Source organism: Mesoplodon densirostris, chromosome 2, assembly GCF_025265405.1.
Source record: "Mesoplodon densirostris isolate mMesDen1 chromosome 2, mMesDen1 primary haplotype, whole genome shotgun sequence".
Taxonomy (NCBI): domain Eukaryota; kingdom Metazoa; phylum Chordata; class Mammalia; order Artiodactyla; family Ziphiidae; genus Mesoplodon; species Mesoplodon densirostris.
In genome coordinates, this window is record NC_082662.1 from 13,679,099 (window position 1) to 13,696,811 (window position 17,713).

At 47.9% G+C, this 17,713-nt stretch overlaps 1 protein-coding gene, 1 non-coding gene and 1 pseudogene across 2 annotated transcripts in view; all 3 read right to left on the minus strand.

Moving 5' to 3' along the window:
- The window catches only part of SDHB (succinate dehydrogenase complex iron sulfur subunit B), a 36,636-nt gene extending 28,389 nt beyond the window's left edge, over positions 1 to 8,247 (minus strand). Inside the window, exon 1 of the mRNA XM_060080195.1 lies at positions 7,996 to 8,247. Coding sequence (XP_059936178.1) covers positions 7,996 to 8,067 — 72 coding nt within the window. The 5' untranslated portion in view covers positions 8,068 to 8,247. The remainder of the gene's footprint in view (positions 1 to 7,995) is intronic.
- A 2,271-nt stretch (positions 8,248 to 10,518) lies between these two features.
- TRNAW-CCA (transfer RNA tryptophan (anticodon CCA)) lies at positions 10,519 to 10,591 on the minus strand. The gene has a single exon. It is a non-coding gene; the product is annotated as a tRNA-Trp (tRNA).
- Positions 10,592 to 15,758: 5,167 nt separating this feature from the next.
- On the minus strand, positions 15,759 to 17,713 carry LOC132477704 (polyadenylate-binding protein 4-like; annotated as a pseudogene).

Sequence of the window (17,713 nt, forward strand, 5' to 3'; positions counted from 1 at the left end):
TGGTACGCAGGCCTCTCACTGTTGTGGCCTCTCCCGTCGCGGAGCACAGGGTCCGGACGCGCAGGCTCAGCGGCATGGCTCACGGGCCTAGCCGCTCCCCGGCATATGGGATCTTCCCGGACTGGGGCACGAACCCGTGTCCCCTGCATCGGCAGGCGGACTCTCAACCACTGCGCCACCAGGGAAGCCCCAGCTAATCCTCTTACACACTGTTAAAGAAAGTAAAAACTCTTAAGGTTAACTGAGTAATTACAAGAAATGCAATGGAGTTTATTACTTGCTGGCAAAAACTGCCCCAAATTAAATGAAGCTGAAAATATCAGCTCTCAGTATAAAAGAAAATGTATGAAGAAAATGAAAGTGAAGGTGAGGATGAAAGCTGTATTTTATCTTATCACCAAGCTGGCTAAGATCATTAATAAAAGGAGTCATTTCTACAAATGAACACTTCACTAGGGACTCCACTGTGAAATGACAGGAACATTTGGCTAATGCCACCTTGTGGTGTTTAAGAGGAAGTGGAGGAAGTGAAAAGATTCCTGAAGATACTATTATTATTATTTTCTGGTTGCGCCGCATGGCTTTCGGGATCTTAGTTGCCCAGAACCTGCAACCTCGGCAGTGAAAGCGCGGAGTCCTAACCACTGGACCACCAGGGAATTCCCTCTTGAAGATGTTAGCTCCAGCGGCCTTTTGCTTACTTAACACACCCTTTTTGGTTTTTGTTAGATTTAATGAGGTATATTCATTACAATAAAATACACTAATTTTAAGTGTATAATTTGATGAGTTTTGATAAAGTTGTATAACTTCTACCACAATTATGACAGAATATTTCCATTCAGAAAGTTCTCTAGTGTTCCTTTGCAGTCAGCACCCTCTCCCTACCCCTGGCAACTGATCGGCTTTCTATCACTACAAATTTGCCTCTTATAGAATTTCATATACATGCCATGAGATAATACAACTTGAGTCTAGCTTCTTTCGCTCAACATGATGCTCTGAGATTCATTCATGTTGTTGCATATATCCATAGATTGTTAGTTTTTTTTTCGGTATGCGGGCCTCTCACTGCTGTGGCCTCTCCCGTTGCGGAGCACAGGCTCTGGACGCGCAGGCTCAGCGGCCATGGCTCACGGGCCCAGCCGCTCCATGGCATGTGGGATCTTCCCGGACCGGGGCACGAACCCGTGTCCCCTCCATCGGCAGGCAGACTCCCAACCACTGCGCCACCAGGGAAGCCCCTAGATTGTTAGTTTTTTAAATTACACTTTTCATTTGGAAATAGCTATAGAATCACATGCATTTATAATAATACTGAGATCCCGTGTACTCTTCACTCAATTTCCCCCAGTGGTAACACTATACAAAACTACAGCACAGTATCATAACCAGAATATTACCACTGATATAGTCCAGGTACAGGACATTATTTCCACCCCCACAAAGATCCGCTCTTTTACAGCCACAGCCATGCCCCTCAGGCCTCCCATTCCTACTCCTTCACCCCTAGCAATCACTAATCTGTTACATTTCTGTAATTTTGTCATTTTAAGAATGTTATATAATGTAATCATCTCATATGTAATTTTGGGAGACTGGCTTTTTTTCCATTCAGCATAACTCTCTAGAGACTCAGCCAAGTTGTGTGCCTCAACAGTCATTTCTTTTTATTACCAAGTAGTGTTCCATGGTCTGATGCACCTCAGTTTGTTAAGCCATTCACCCACTGAAGGATATGCAGGTTGTTTCCAGGTTTGGGGCTATTATGAATAAAGTTTAATGAACGTTTGTGGACAAGTTTCTGTGTGAACATAAGTCTCCATTTCTCTAGGATAAATGTCCAGGAGTATAATTGCTGGGTTGTATGGTAGTTATATGTTTAACTTTTTAAGAAACTGCTAAACTGTTTCCCAGAGTGGGAGACTGCTATGCCTGAGACAGGTAGTAGGGAGAAAGGGATAAAATGACTTTAAAAAATATACAGGGGGGCTTCCCTGGTGGCGCAGTGATTGAGTCCGCCTGTCGATGCAGGGGACACGGGTTCGTGCCCCGGTCCAGGAGGATCCCACATGCCGCGGAGTGGCTGGGCCCGTGAGCCATGGCCGCTGAGCCTGCGCGTCCGGAGCCTGTGCTCCGCAACGGGAGAGGCCACAACAGTGAGAGGCCCTCGTAGTGCAATAAAAAATAAAAATAAAAAAATAAAAATAAAATAAAAAAATAATAATACAAGGACTTCCCTGGTGGCGCAGTGGTTAAGAATCTGCCTGCAGGGCCTCCCTGGTGGCGCAAGTGGTTGAGAGTCCGCCTGCCGATGCAGGGGATACGGGTTCGTGCCCCGGTCTGGGAGGATCCCATATGCCGCGGAGCGGCTGGGCCCGTGAGCCATGGCCGCTGGGCCTGCGCGTCCGGAGCCTGCGCGTCCGGAGCCTGTGCTCCGCAACGGGGGAGGCCACAACAGTGAGAGGCCCTCATACCGCAAAAAAAAAAAAAAAAAGAATCTGCCTGCCAATGCTGGGGACCCAGGTTCGAGCCCTGGTCTGGGACAATCCCACATGCCGCAGAACAACTAAGCCCGTGAGCCACAACTACTGAGCCCGTGCTCTAGAGCCTGCAAGCCACAACTACTGAGCCCACGAGCCACAACAAGCCCGTGCGCCTAGAGCCCGTGCTCTGCAACAAGAGAAGCCACCGCAATGAGAAGCCCTGAGAAGTCCGCACACCGCTACAAAGAGTAGCCCCCGCTTGCCACAACTAGAGGAAGCCTGCATTCAGCAACGAAGACCCAATGCAGCCAAAAAAAAAAAAAATTAAAACAAACAAAAAAACCACACAACAGAGTATCTGAAGGCGATAAAGCCCAACATAAGTTTTGGGGTACCCCAAAGTGTCACTAATTTTTTTCCAAAACAACTAATTTAAATTCATTTTGAGTTTTTTATACAACGTATTTTATACAACATTTGGTGGGGTAAGGGGGGGCTAACAGGAACGAAGAGAGAAGATACTGAAATCAAAATGGCCAGGGCAGGTTGTGGTTCTAAAAGTGATGGAACTTTGTTCATCTTGAGGGCTGAACTAAGAGTTAATCCACAGGATTATGGGAGCTGTGATTAAAAAAACATTCCCCAAACAAAGAAATCTAAAAATTTGTTCTGTAGGTTTATGTAGTAGAAGTAATAACGACAGCTTTCATCGCTCAGCCCTTACCACGTGCCAGATGTCGTACTAAATTATGTCTAATCTTTACAACATCTCTACGAGGAAAGTTTTTTATTCTTAATTAAAAAATGAGAATAAGGTCATATAACAAAAGAGCCAGGATTCAAACACAGGTCATCTGATTCCAAAGTCCAACCTTTTAGCTGCTATATAGTGGTGAAAATGCACATCCCAAACAGAACAGCACAAAAAGATAATTCCTCTCCCCCAAAAGATCCATAGAGCAAAAGTTTTTACTCTACTTATACAATCAGCAAGATTTTAGGCGGTAGTTGGTCCAGATATAGTCATTCACTTATTTGTTCAACTACTATGCTCCAGGGACTGTTCTGGGCTTTGGGGGAATCAAGGACCAAACAGACATACATCCCAGTCCTGTGCAGCTTACACAGTGATTGGAGGAGACGCACACAAATAAAACCTATAGTTTGGCAGGTGGTGATAAATGCCATGATGGGGGTGGAGGGAGGGATAGAAGGGGAATAGGGATCCTGGAGACAACTCTAAATGGGGTGGCCGGGGAAGACTTCACTGAAAAGCTGACACTTGAGCAAAGACCCGAAGGAGGTGAGTAAGCAAGCCACACATAAATCTAGGGGAAGAGCGCAGAAGGCAGAGGGAGCACGGAGCACAAAGATCTTCAGGTGGGAATGTGTTTGAGGAGAAACGAGGCGCCGGTGGTAGCTGAGAATGGCTTGAGTGAGAGGGACAGGAACAGGAGCGGAAATCAGGACGTTGATGGGAGAACCGGACCACGCAGGCCTTGGAAGGACTTTTGCTTCTACCCCGAGTAATGTGGGAAACTACTGGAAGGTTTTGAGCAGAGGAGTGACAAAGACAAGTTTTGAAAGGATCATGTTGCCTCCTGTTTTGAGAACCAACTGTAGAGGTGCAAAGATGAAAGCAAGAAAAGCAGGAAGTAACTGCGATAATCAGCTGAGATGATGATGGCTTGAACGAGGCTGGTGGCTGTGGAAATGGTGAAAAGCGGTTAGTTTTTAAATACACTTTAAGAAGGAACTGACAGATTTGCTTACAGATTGGGAGTGAGGCAAAGAACAAGGATGACTCCAAAGTGTTTGGCCCAAGCCACGTGAAGGATGAAGTTGCCATCAACTGCGATGGGAGGGAAAGTTGGTGTGTGTGGCAGGAGTTTGGTTTTAGGCAAGCAAAGTTTAGTAAATATCCATGAGGAGATTTTGAGAATATAGTTGGGTGGCCATCTGAATCTGAAGATTTGGGGTGAAGTCTGGGCTGGAGACATAAATTTAGGAGGTATCTAAAGCCCAAAGGAGTGTCTACAAAGATGAGGCCTAAGGACTGAGCCACAGCATTTAGAGTTTGGGGCAAAAAAGGAGAAATCAGCAAAGGGAGACAGAAAGAACTGCCAATGTGCAAGGGGGAAAACCTGAAGCCTGGGATGTCCTGGGAGTCAGGCCAAAAAAAGTGTTTTGAGGAGGGAGTGAACAATATGCTTCAGAGAGCAAAGTACCATGAGAACTGAGGACTGACGTTGGATTTAACAAAGCCAAGGTCACTGGTGACCCTGACCCAAGTACTTTCCGTGAAGTGCTAAGCGTGAAAAGTCTGACTGGAATAGGTTCATGGGAAGATGTGGGGAGATGAACTGTGGTCAGCGAGTTCAGACACGTCTTGAGACATTTTTCTATAAAGATGAGTGGAGAACTGGGGTGGTGGCTGGATCCGTTTTTTTTTTTTTTTTAAGACGGAAGAAATTACACCATGCTTGTGTGCTGCTGCTGCCGATCCAGCAGAGAAGGAAAACCTGATAAGGCAGGGGAAAGGGGAGACTTTCTGGAGAGCTATCTTTTTTTTTTTCCCATACGAATCTTGCGGGGTTTTAGTTCCCTAACCAGGGATTGAACCCATGACCCCTGCAATGGAAGCGTGGAGTCTTAACTGCTGGACTGCCAGGGAATTCTCATGGAGAGCTATCTTTTTTTTTTTTTTTTAAATAAATTTATTTATTTATTTATTTATTTATTTATTTTTTCATTTTTGGCTGTGTTGGGTCTTTGTTGCTGCGCGTGGGCTTTCTCCAGTTGCAGTGAGCTGGGGCTACTCTTCATTGCAGTGCACGGACTTCTCACTGTCGTGGCTTCTCTTGCTGCAGAGCATGGGCTCTAGGCGTGCAGGCTTTAGTAGTTGTGGCACGTGGGCTCAGTAGTTGTGGTGCACGGGCTTAGCTGCTCCACGGCATATGGGATCTTCCCGGGCCAGGGCTCGAACCCATGTCCCTTGCATTGGCAGGAGATTCTTAACCACTGAGCTGCCAGGGAAGCCCTGGAGAGCTATCTTTGAATAAGCAGTGGGACAGAGAGCACGAGGGAAGGGCAGCCCCTGGAGTGCTGCCGACTGTCCCACAGCAACAGGCAGAAAAGGAGGATATACAGGAGGAAGTGGGGAGGTGGGCAAAAATTTGAGGTTTTTTTTCTTTGTAGCCTGTCCAGAAATTTATACCACAAACCCATGACCAAGGTGGCGGTGTGGCGGGGGGGGGGGGTGTCCTTCAAAAGCATTTCTACCTCAATCTACAAAACTAGTGAGTATTCAAGGCTTAGCGCACCTTTGTAGGAAATCTTGGATAAGATGAAACCCAGAGTTTATAATTTATGGGAAGAAGCAAGATCATCAACAACTGGACTGAAACCGGACGGAGGATGAGAAGGGTGAATTCTGGATCATGCTGAAGGCAGCTTGTTATGTCCCTAGGAAAGCTTCCTTAAGGAGCAGGCTTGGAGCTAGATGTCTGAGTGGCATGGGTCCACATCCAAGCTCTACCACTTAGTAGCGAGATGTTCTCTGGCAAATTACTTAACCTTTGATTTTATTTCCTCTTTCGTAAGAAGGTTGGGAGTATTAAAATCTACCTCATAGGATTAACTAGAGGGCCAAGTTTCTAGCATGGCTCAGAAAGTAAGTTCTGCTTTTCAGTATTGGCAACCGTATCAGTTCTTGTATTATTCTGATTGGCAGATAGGTATCCTAAGCCCTGCCAGTGCTAGGAGCAATGATATACACAACTGAAAGTAGGTGGTAATTGCCTTCAAGGAATACAGAGTCTAGACGAAGAAATGAGGTAACAACACAAACAACAGTTCATACATTACAGTTAAATACTTACAGGCAGAACTGTGGTTCAGCGGTGCAAACTAAATAAAAGGAATTCAGAAGAAAATCCTGCTGTGTCCTAGACTCCTAGGAACCTGACTGTACCCAGAGCTAATACACCACGCTCATTACTTTTTAGGTGGCTTTTGTGGGTCTGAATGCATATTCCTACAAGGGGGTGCATGTGTGGGGGAATCTTCTATTTTCTCTGCCCTCAGGAGGCCCTACAATGGCCTCACTTGGAATTACAACACTGACCTATGAAACCAGCCTTTTCTACAATTCATGCTTGGAAGAGGGACCTGAGCTTTAGAACTCACTCTCATTGGTGCGGCTCTCACAACTAAATTGCTTGCTCAGCAGCTATAAAAGGAACTGGTAAAAATGTCATGATCAATCACCAATTTAATGTTCAGAGGGCACCAGCTTGAGGCTCTGGTAGGCAGTCCTCTTTCTCATCCCTCCTTCTCAGAAAGACTGTAAAATGACTTGTCTAAGTTCACGTATAGCATATTGGAAAGATTTAGCATTAGAAGATGGGCCATATGCACTGTGCTGTGCAGCCAGAGCAGTTACTTAAGATGAGACGTATTCTCATGGGAGTGCAAGAAGAGGAGAGGACCGAATATTTCTTGTACACCTACCACGTGCCCAGATCTGTGCTAGGAGTTTTTCACAAATTATGTTCAAAACACTGAGTTTAGGTTCTGGATCAACTGGTTCTTGGCTGTGATATTTTTGAGCAAGTAAAAAAAATCTTCTTTCTGGGCCTCAGTTTTCAAATCTCTAAAAAGGAGGTTAGAATTCCTGCTCACCCACCTTACAGGGTTTTTTCAGGAGCCCAGAGGAGGAAAAAAGATTTGAAAGGGATTTGTAATACCTCAGTCCCTGATATACACAGATTGCAATGGCAGTTTTCCTTCCCCTTCTACCTGTTCCCATTTAGAATGCAGATCAGAAGTGTGTAGTTTCCTGACAATACAAGGGGCGTGGAGGAAACGTATCAATGCACCCAGAATAATATAAATAAGAGCAGCGCCAAGCCCTGTACCTGTGATCCAAGCCCAAAATCTGGCGGTATTAACGATACGTCCTTTACAGTCAGGGATACTGAGAGAATAACGTTGCTTCAAGGAACCCAGATCCTCAGGGGGCTGAGTGGATTTTCCTCCGTTTCTCCCTTCCCCTCTTTACTGAGCCCTCAACCTTGCACCCCGGAGGAGTGCCTCGCCTCCCAGTCCCTCCTTCGCGGTTCTGTCTTTCTCAGAGGGGATGGTTTGGTGGCAGAAAAAGGGCTCGGCGTTCAAATGTTTGGACTCGAATTCTGCTTCCAAGTCAGTCGTCACTCGCTCGCCATGTGACCTTGGGCAATTCAAGTCCCCTCTCTGAACTTCTTTTTTATTCTTATGTCTAAAAAAATCCTCTCCGCCCAGACCAACTCACAGGCTGCAGGGAGGTGCAGAACGATAACCAGCAGGGATGCTCCCGTCCAAAATCAGAGCCCTGAGCAAGCGGGAGCTGGTATCCTCCTCCCTGAGGCCTGGCCCTGTGCTCCCCTCAATCTCCTCCGCCGCCCCCTCAACGGCAAGCCATCTCCGTGACTTTCATCCCTGCCCTTCCCACGCCAGAGCCGAAACTCACCTGCAGGCAGGCCCTGCCAAGGGTTGTGGCCGGGAACCGGCGCCTCAAGGAGACTGCGACGACCGCCGCCATCTTAGATCCTGACGTCGAGCCCCACCCCTTAACCCCGATGTCACTCTCCGCCGGCGTCCCGCCGAGCACCGCGGCACCGAGCCAGGATCCACCGCTAGCCGCGCAGGAGCCACCGAGTGGGAGGCGGCTTCCGGTTTTCCGAGGGGGAGGAGGGAAGGAGGAGAAAGCCAACAAGGGCGTGCGCGGTAGACTCAGCGCATGTCCACTTGGCTTCCCGCGTTGGAAGGTGACCTTCCTCAGGAAGGGGGCGGAGTCTGAGAGGGAGGGCAGTGGAAAGGGGTGGGACAAAGAGCATGATGAGGCGGAGCCATCTGATCCAAGTCTTACCCCGATTTTTTTTTTTTTTTTTTCCGGTACGCGGGCCTCTCACTGTTGTGGCCTCTCCCGTTGCGGAGCACAGGCTCCGGACGCGCAGGCTCAGTAGCCGTGGCTCACGGGCCCAGCCGCTCCGCGGCATGTGGGATCTTCCCAGACCGGGGCACGAACCCGCGTCCCCTGCATCGGCAGGCGGACTCTCAACCACTGCGCCACCAGGGAAGTCCCCAAAGAGCCTTTCTGCACATGTGTAGTTGAGGAGGTCTCCCTGATTCCAAGAATGAGGAATAGGTGGTCTTTCATCTCTTATCTGGTCAGGGCCCAACTCCTCCATCATCCTGTTTTTATGGAGTTTCTGCTATTATGGAGTTTCTGTCCACAGGGGAGAAACTGTTCAGCCTGGGGCCCATCTATCTCCTGCCTCAATTCATTGTTCGTTCCTTCGTTTGTTCAAAAATCTGCATGGAGCACCTATTATGTGCCCGGAGCTGGGGTGCTACAATGTGTAAACAAGCCAGGCATGGTTGCCGCCCTCACTGAATTTACTCTCAAATAGGCAAGCAACTGGACAATTGCAATACAGTAAGCTCTGTTCTGTAAAAGAGGGGTGAGAAGGGAACCAGTCCCTTCATGGCTTAGCCATTTAGTGTCAGAAACAATTTCTTGAACACCTGCTATGTACCAGACGTTATGATCCATCATCTTACATAATCCCCACAACAGTCCTATGAAAGTGTTGTGTGTGTGAGTGTGTGTTTTTTTAAATTACTTTTTATTGGAGTATAGTTGCTTTACAATGTTGTTAGTTTCTGCTGTGCAGCAAAGCGAATCAGTTATACGTATATATATATCCACTCCTTATTTAGATTTCCTTCCCATTTAGATCACCGCAGAGCATTGAGTAGAGTTCCCTGTGCTATACAGTAGGTTGTGTGACTGTGTTTTAAGGCTCCATTTCAGTCATCTCAGCTGCTTTTTCCAGACCCCTGCTTAGGTCATCTCAGACCTGGGACCTGAGACCCTTTTCTGCAGTGCTTGTACCTGGACAAATGGCTCCTGGAGCAAAAAAATATAAAGAAACTATAAGGGACTAAAAATAACTGCATTCATGTGCAATTTGGGCAAATGATGGACAACAAGATACAAAAAGACCAAAAACCCAACTGCCACTTCTGAAGAGCCGGGAGCAAAAGCAGGGTACCGCGCATGCCCCCTGCACACACCACCACCAAAGGGGAGGACAGACCCCCTAAACCATCCCTCCGGCCTGACCCCTGGACACACCCCTACCCAGCTCACCCTCCTCAGGGAGCCAGCAAGGGAACCTGTTACTTGTTCTCGCTCCCTCCTGCTGCAGCAGGAGCCACAATAAAGCCTTGCCTGAATTTCTTGTCTGGCCTTTTATCAATTTCTATTAAGGAGGCCAAGAACACTGATCGGTAACAACTCTGGGGGCTTGATTACCTTGGGCAGGTGTGGCCTCTGTCTTCCAAGTCACATGGTCTCCTCAATCACCTCCCACAGTTTATGAAGTTAGCTAACTTTGCAGGTACCTGTGTTTCCCAGGATGATGTTTTTCCTTCTCTGCCCACTTGTTTTTGACATATGAAAAGCAGGTTTTTATTTTTCTTTTATTTATTTATTTAATAAATTTATTTATTTATGTTTTATTTTTGGCTGCATTGGGTCTTCGTTGCTGCGTGAGGGCTTTCTCTAGTTGTGGCGAGCGGGGGCTACTCTTCGTTGTGGTGCGCGGGCTTCTTATTGCAGTGGCTTCTCTTGTTGCGGAGTATGAGCTCTAGGCACGCGGGCTTCAGGAGTTGTGGCTCGCAGGCTCTAGAGCGCAGGCTCAGTAGTTGTGGCATACGGGCTTAGTTGCTCCACGGCATGTGGGATCTTCCCAGACCAGCGCTCGAACCCGTGTCCCCTGCATTGGCAGGTGGAGTCTTAACCACTGCACCACCAGGGAAGTCCAAGAAAGGCACCTTTTAATTTTTTAATATATATTTTAAAAATATTTATTTTGATTTATTTGGCTCCGCTGGGTCTTAGTTGTGGCACATGGGATCTTCATTGCCGCATGCAGGATCTTCTTTGCCGCACGGGAGATCTTTAGTTGCGGCATGCAGGATCTAGTTCCCTGACCAGGGATCGAACCTGGGCCCCCTGCATTGGGAGCATGAAGTCTTAACCACTGGACTACCAGGGAAGTCCCTGAAAGGCACCTTTTTAAAACATTGAGGGAGTTCCCTGGTGGCCTAGTGGTTAGGATTCAGCACTTTCACTGCGGAGGCCAGGATTCAGTCCCTGATCAGGGAACTGAGATCCTTCAAGCTGCGTGGCATGGCCAAAAGAAAAAAAAACTTGAGGTTACAGTTTATGTATAATATTTTATAAGTTTCAGGTGTATGACGTGATTCACAAAATTTAAAGGTTATGCTCCATTTATAGTTATTATAAAATATTGGGTATATTCCCTGTATTGTACTATATATCCTTGTAGCTTGTTTATTTTTCTTAGTAGTTTGTAGTTCTTAATCCCCTACCCTTGTGAAAGGCACTTTTTTTTTTTTTTTTTTCTTTTTGCGGTATGCGAGCCTCTCACTGTTGTGGCCTCTCCCGTTGCGGAGCACAGGCTCCGGATGCGCAGGCCCAGCGGCCATGGCTCACGGGCCCAGCCGCTCCGCGGCATATGGGATCCTCCCAGACCGGGGCACGAACCCGTATCCCCTGCATCGGCAGGCGGACTCTCAACCACTGCGCCACCAGGGAGGCCCAAGGCACCTTTTTATATTCTTTGGCTTCCACACTCACATAATTTAGATGCTACTGGAGGAATTAAGGTGGCCAAATGAATTGGTGGATGAGGCTTAGTTTCTGGAGTCCTGGGCTAGAACTGCCATGTGGCCTCATTAGAGGAGGTGTGTAGTGAGGCCACAAGAAAGAGCCAGGACCCCTGGGTCTAACCTTGAATCTTCCCCTGGAGACTGTGTGACCTTGGACTAGTCCCTCCCCATCTCTGGCCTATAGTTCCCTTGCCTGTATCATCAGGGTGTTGTGCCAGCTGATTTAAGATTCTGTGATTCACATGGCTGCCTTGGGGGGCTGCCTTGGGCTGCTTCCCTAGGGGTAACTGGTGACAGGGCTGTGGTCACCTTGACTTTTCACTGGGGCTGACCCCGCACTGGAATAGGGCTCCTCCAAGTCTGCCTCAAGGGGCTACCCAAATTGGATGAATGCATGGGAAGATTATCACTCTCCCTTGAAATCCTCCTGGGTGCATTACCTTCTGAGATGAAGGAAGAGTGACCTCTCCTTCTGAGGGATGTGTTTCTAGAGAATTGGTCCTGTAGACATTTGCAGGGTTCTTTCTTCTCAAAGGCAGATGCCACTCTTAGGTTAGTGACTACCCTTCTACTTTGTCCAGTCACCTTGGAAAAAGCAGTCTGAGGCCAGCGGGAGTGAGACCTTGATTTATGGAGATGCTCTTGGTGTCAATGGGCCCACGCGCCCTGCAGTCACGTCATTCCTGGGCTTCATGGGGATTTGGGGAGCTCAAATTTATGGAGAAATAAATTTCTGGGCGGCTGTACCTCCGCCCTGAACTTTGGGATTCCAGAAAGGCACAGCTACAGGAGGACTTAGAGATTTTCATGGCCTGCTCCTGACATATCTTCCCAAGGTGTCTGTGATAAGACCCCACGTTATTTGGTTTGTTTCCACTTGTCTAGCTAGTGAAGTACTGCTTTTCGCCGGTTAGCTAGAGGCTTTATGTTTATTCTGAACTTCATCACTCACAAATGTGTTTACATAAGCAGTCTCCTTTAGTCCTCATAACAACTTTTTTTGTGGTTGGCATAACTAACTCCATTTTACAGACTTCAGTCTTTGGATAACGAGAAAGCTGAACAATTATGGGTGGGGATCTTGCTTCAGGACCTCCTTCTTCTCCAAGGGCTGGAAATTAAAAATTAAAACCAAAAAGCCTAGAATCAATTGGCATTTGTACACTCAACTATGTTTTGAGTGTCTTGTGAGTTAGGGCAACCAGACTGGATTCCCTCCAGGCATAGGGCTAAGGAAAGTTGAATTTAGGGGGGAAATACCTGATGATTTTATAACCTGGGAGAGTTTTGTCTCTGAGAAAAACTCACTCCACCCCAGTAGATCCCTGTGCTGGGACTCAGGGGCCTTCTCATCCAAAACTCAGAATTTTATTTGCCTTTGACTAATGGGCCATTGTCTTCCATCTCTCTGGCTGACCCTCTCTCGTTTCCAGCCGTCTTCTGAGCATTTCCACCTGGGGTCCCAGTGGCCTCCCAGCCTGGCCCCTCCTGTCTCGTCTCTCCCTGTGATAAAACCAGCTCTGTTCCCCTCCTTTTTCCTCACCTCCAAGCCTTTGCTCACTTCCATATTGGGATCTGGGGTGCCATTTCCTCCTTTTCCACATGGCCAATTCCTCACCATTTAAGATTCAGCTCCAACTTTCTCCTCCCTAGGAAATCACCTCTTGTCCACCTCCATCGAAACATCCTCTGCATCTGCCATCCATGTACATAACACCTGGTTTAACAATTACCCATTTATATGTCTGTCTCCCCAGACTGTGGGCATTTTGAGGGCATGGCCTATTCACTTTATTTTCCTTGTAGAACTTATTGCTATCTGCAAGTTTGTTTTTAATTCTTTACGAATATATTTATCATCTGAACTTCTCACACCAGAGGTCAAGAACTATGTCTATCTTGTTCACTGTTGTGTCCCCAGAGCCTGGCACAGTGACCGGGCACCCAGAAGGTGGCCAAAAAACATTTAATGAATGAACAAATTCGTCTTTGTCTCCAAAGTGCCTGGCTTGGGACCTAGCACATAGTAGGTACGTAGTCAATATTGGTTGAAGGAAGGAGTAAATAAAAACAAAGGGTGAGTGGTCCCTGTTCCTTGTAGGTGAAAAGAGAGATGGGGTTAAGGGTGGGTTGTCTGGGGAGAAGGGAGCCCAGTGGAGACCCAGGCAGCTTTAATCTCTGGGCCAGGACTAGCGCAAGGTGAGTGCATGGAATTTAAGATGGTCAAAAAACTCGGTTCATTAAGATAAGTAATATTTTAGTGCACTATTAAAAAATGCAAAAAAATTCATGACGAGCAAAACATCAACGTTTTAAGTAAAGGAAGTATTCTCCAAGAAAAACCAGAGAACTGAGTCAGTCAGGGGAACTGGGAGCAATCACCCTGGTTCCTTTTTGTCCTGGTGAAGACCAGAGACTACTCTTCCTTTACTTATTTTCAGTAACTTCTCCATCTTATCTTAGTCTTGCTAACCCCTGTTTGTTTCCCTGAAGTTAGCATTAGAGACCTTTTAGGATACGTCAAGAGGGTTGGGTGCTTTTGCAGGGATCAGAGTGAAGGAAGGAGTGAGCCTGGGTGGGCAGGAATGGTAGAGGAAACGGATGGTGGTGATCACAGCCCAGGCCTCCACCTGGTCCAGCCCTCTGATCTATGGGGGTTGGGGGGAGGTGGGGAGGTGGAGGGAGGGGGAAAGCAGGACACCCTTACAGAGATGCTGGGGGCTGAGTCACAGTAGGAGACAAAGTTAGACAGAAGGGACTCCTTCCTTCCCTTCAGCTGTGGAAAGAGTCCCTTCTGTGGATCAGTGTGAGCAGGTCCACCACCACTGTGAGATTTGCAAACATCTGGGCTCCTCCAAGTATATCTCAGCTCTCTGCCTGGGGTAGTTTGCTTCCAGGGAGCGGCGTATTTCGGCCCTGTGGGGCTCTAGGGAGAAGAGGAGGTGAAAACTGTCTCCCAGAATTGGAATAGACATAGTTGGTAAATCAAAATGCTTTCGGGCTGCCTGGCCCCGATTTCCTCCAGCCCCTGCCCCAGCCCTGCCTGTGCTTGTTCTCAGAGAAGCCCTTCTCCCTCTGCTAGATCACTCCATCGTCATCTTTACTGTTGTTCAAGATGCCAGTGACAGTGGTAATGGGGCTGTTGCTGCTACTGCCTTTGCTGGTAGGAGCTGCCACATTTGGAAGACTTACTGCGTACCAGCCCCTCTGCAGAGCAGTTTTGGTGCATTTTCTCTCTCTGATCATTACAGCAACTTCACGAGGTAGGGGTTTTTGTCCCTTACAGTTGAGGCAACTGAGCCTCAGAGAGGGTCAACAACTCACCCGAAGTCACACAGCAAGGAGGTGAGCATCTTCTGTTAGGGGGATGGCTGGGCTATGGACATACCCCCAAGGCCCATGGGAACACAGTGGTTGCAGCCCCTCTGGTTTACCTGCAGAGGGCACCCCTGCCTCGCAGAACTGCCCAGGGCTCCCTACCAGCCCTTTCCAACCTGCCCTTAGAAAGGGCTTATCTAAACCGTCTCTCTTCCACCCTCACTATATAATTAGACTTCTCAAAATATTCTGTCTGAGTGGGATGGGGACAATCATATGCTACAGACTTCTCCAATTTCAAGAGCAGTCTCTATGAACTCCTGGAGCAAAAAAGTCACAAGGCACCCCCATTCCAGATGGGGCTGCGTTTCACACAGCTGAAGTCAGCTCATCTGCTGGGACTTAGCAAGTGGCCTGAGGCCTTCTGGGGACTGTCACGTTGGTGGACCCTATAGCACCACACACACACACACACAAATCAGAGCTCACCCACACTGCTAACCTCTGTCTCGCTCTCATCTGCCTGCCACATCACCAGCATACTCTCAAATTAGCAGTTAATGTGGTCCTCTGGATGTGTGTGGGTGTGTGCTTTTTAAACACAGTATGTGATAAAACTCCCTTTCCAGCTGAATCTGAATTTTGAACACCCCTTTGTATCAGAGACAGAACCATGTAAATGAAATGCAAAAAGGGAATGGTGGTAAATTTCATTTGTAATGGCTAGATATTGGCTCAGTGAAAGCAAAAGAAGTCAGAGGGATGCAGAATATTAAAAGCAAGTTGACTTTCCAGAGAGGCAGGGAGATGGAATGGTTAAGTATGCAGTCCTTTGGGAAGTTCAGATCCTGTTGTATCAGTCATTTTTATTTATTTATTTATTTATTTATTTATTATGGAGATTTTTTTCTTTATTGAGAAACTTAAGACTTGGGTACATCAAATAAAACCAATTTCTGGGCAGAAAAAAAAAAACTCACAATAGAAAAAAAAAGTTAACACTCTCTGGGCCATATCAGAACACAGAGAATATGTTCTTTTAATTGAAAAATTCTAGGCACATCATAATTGACCTTTTGATACAAAATGACCTGTTAAATTTGCAATTTGTGGTTCTTGGCGTTGAGGTCCATAGGACAAGCTAGGACGTCTTCAAACCTTGAGCTGAATTCCATGAGGGTTCATTTGGCTTGTGAATCGCTCTGTCCTCGTCTAAGAGGTAGCAGCAGCGACAGCGCCCACCTTCTGGGCACCTTCTTTCTTGGCGTGATGCGCCTGCAGGACCGCCACAGCTTCATCCACATGGGAGCGGAGAGACTCGGGGACGCCAGCACGTGCAGCAGCTCCGAGTTGTCAATCTCCAGCAGCATCCCCGTAATCTTCCCGGCCAGGTTTGAGTGCATCGTCTGGATGAGCAGGAACAAACGTTCACTCAGCATCTGCTTCTGCTCCTGGGGGGGTGCTGCGGCCAGCATGGAGGTGGTCAGCGGCTCCTGCCCCTGCACATGGACCGCAGGCTGGGGTGCCTGCAGGGGCCGGATGGCAGGGTGAGGGCTGCGGACACTGGAGGCGTATTTGTAAGGTGCAATAGCCCGAGCAGCAATGGCAGCAACAGCAGCATGAGGCGCTAGGTTCTGCCCAGCTGTGGGAACACCTCCAGACTGGTAGCTGTCAGTCGGCCCTTGCTGGGCGGCACCAGCCCCACCAAAGTCCATAGCCAAGCGGTCCGGGCACTCAGATCCGACTCTCTGAGTGGTAGTAGGGAGGCCGCGAGAGGCCAGAACATTACCAGTTGGAGCCAGATGGCAAAGAGTTGGACAAGGCCCAGACTGGCATATAGCACTTGGCATTCCTTGGAAGCCTTGAGGTCTCCCACCTTGCTGCCAGCGTGGATTAGGCCTCATCTGTGCTAACTGGTTAGGTAATATGGAGGTCTTCCCTGGGTCTGTGGAACTGCTGGCACAAAGTAGCCCCCAGCTGCTGGAAATGATTTAAGATGGCATTGGCGGGGAGCGCTCTCATCCTGGCCACCCGCTGCATATACTGGTTGGTCAGCTGAGCCTTTCTCTCTTCCTTTCTCTGGGCCAGGGCGACATACAGTGGCTTGAAGCCCATGATGCGTCCGTTCATCTCCGTGACTGCTTTGGTTGCCTCTTCAGGGGATGAGAAGCAGACAAAGGCAAACCCTTTGCTTCTCCCATCCTCCAGCATTACCTTAGCACTGCTGATTGATCCAAAAGGTGAGAACTTTTTCCCTAACTTCTCATCATCAACGGTGTCATCCAAGTTCTTAATGTAGAGATTCACCCCCTGATAGTGACTAATTCTCTCCTGTTTCAGCTGTTCAAGTTTTTGCTTTAACTCGGCCTGCCGTTCCACTTTCTTCTGTGCATGGCCGACGAAAATGACTTTCCCACTGATTTCTTTTCCATTCATCTCTTCCACGGCCTTATTGGCATCCTCGTGTTTTTTTGTAACTCACAAAGCCAAACCCTTTGGATTTCCCACTGGGATCTCTCGTCACCTTGACACTTACCAAACTGGCTGAATAGCTCTTTCAGACTCTCATCATCCACCTCTTCCCCAAAGTTTTTGATATAAACATTGGTGAATTCCTTGGCTTTGGCTCCAAGCTCAGCTTCCCACTCTTTTTGATACTTGAATCTGCCCACAAACACTTTGTGGTCATTGAGGAGCATGCCGTTCATCCTCTCGATGACCTTGTTGGCAGCCTCCTGGGTCTGGACAAAGGCATAACTCTTAGAGCCGTTCTCATCACATACCACCTTGCAGGACAATGTTTCCAAAAGCAGAAAAAGTATCATACAGTGCCTTGTTATCTGTATGTCCAGGTTCTTGATGAAGGTATTTCCCACACCAAATTTTCTCAAAGAGGGATCCCTCTGAGCCCACATGATATGGATTGGCTTTCCCTTAATCACATCAAAGTTCATGGTATCCAAGGCCCCCTCCGCGAAAGCTGTCTGCTGGAAGTTGATGTAGGCATAACCCAGGGAGTGGCGGGTGAGCATATCGCGGCAGACCCAGATGGACAGCACAGGCCCCGCAGGACTGAACTTTTCGTTCAGCATGGCCTCGGTGACGTCCGAGTACAGGTCACCCACGTACAGGAGGGCCATGGGGTAGCTGCTGGCCGCAGCGTTCAT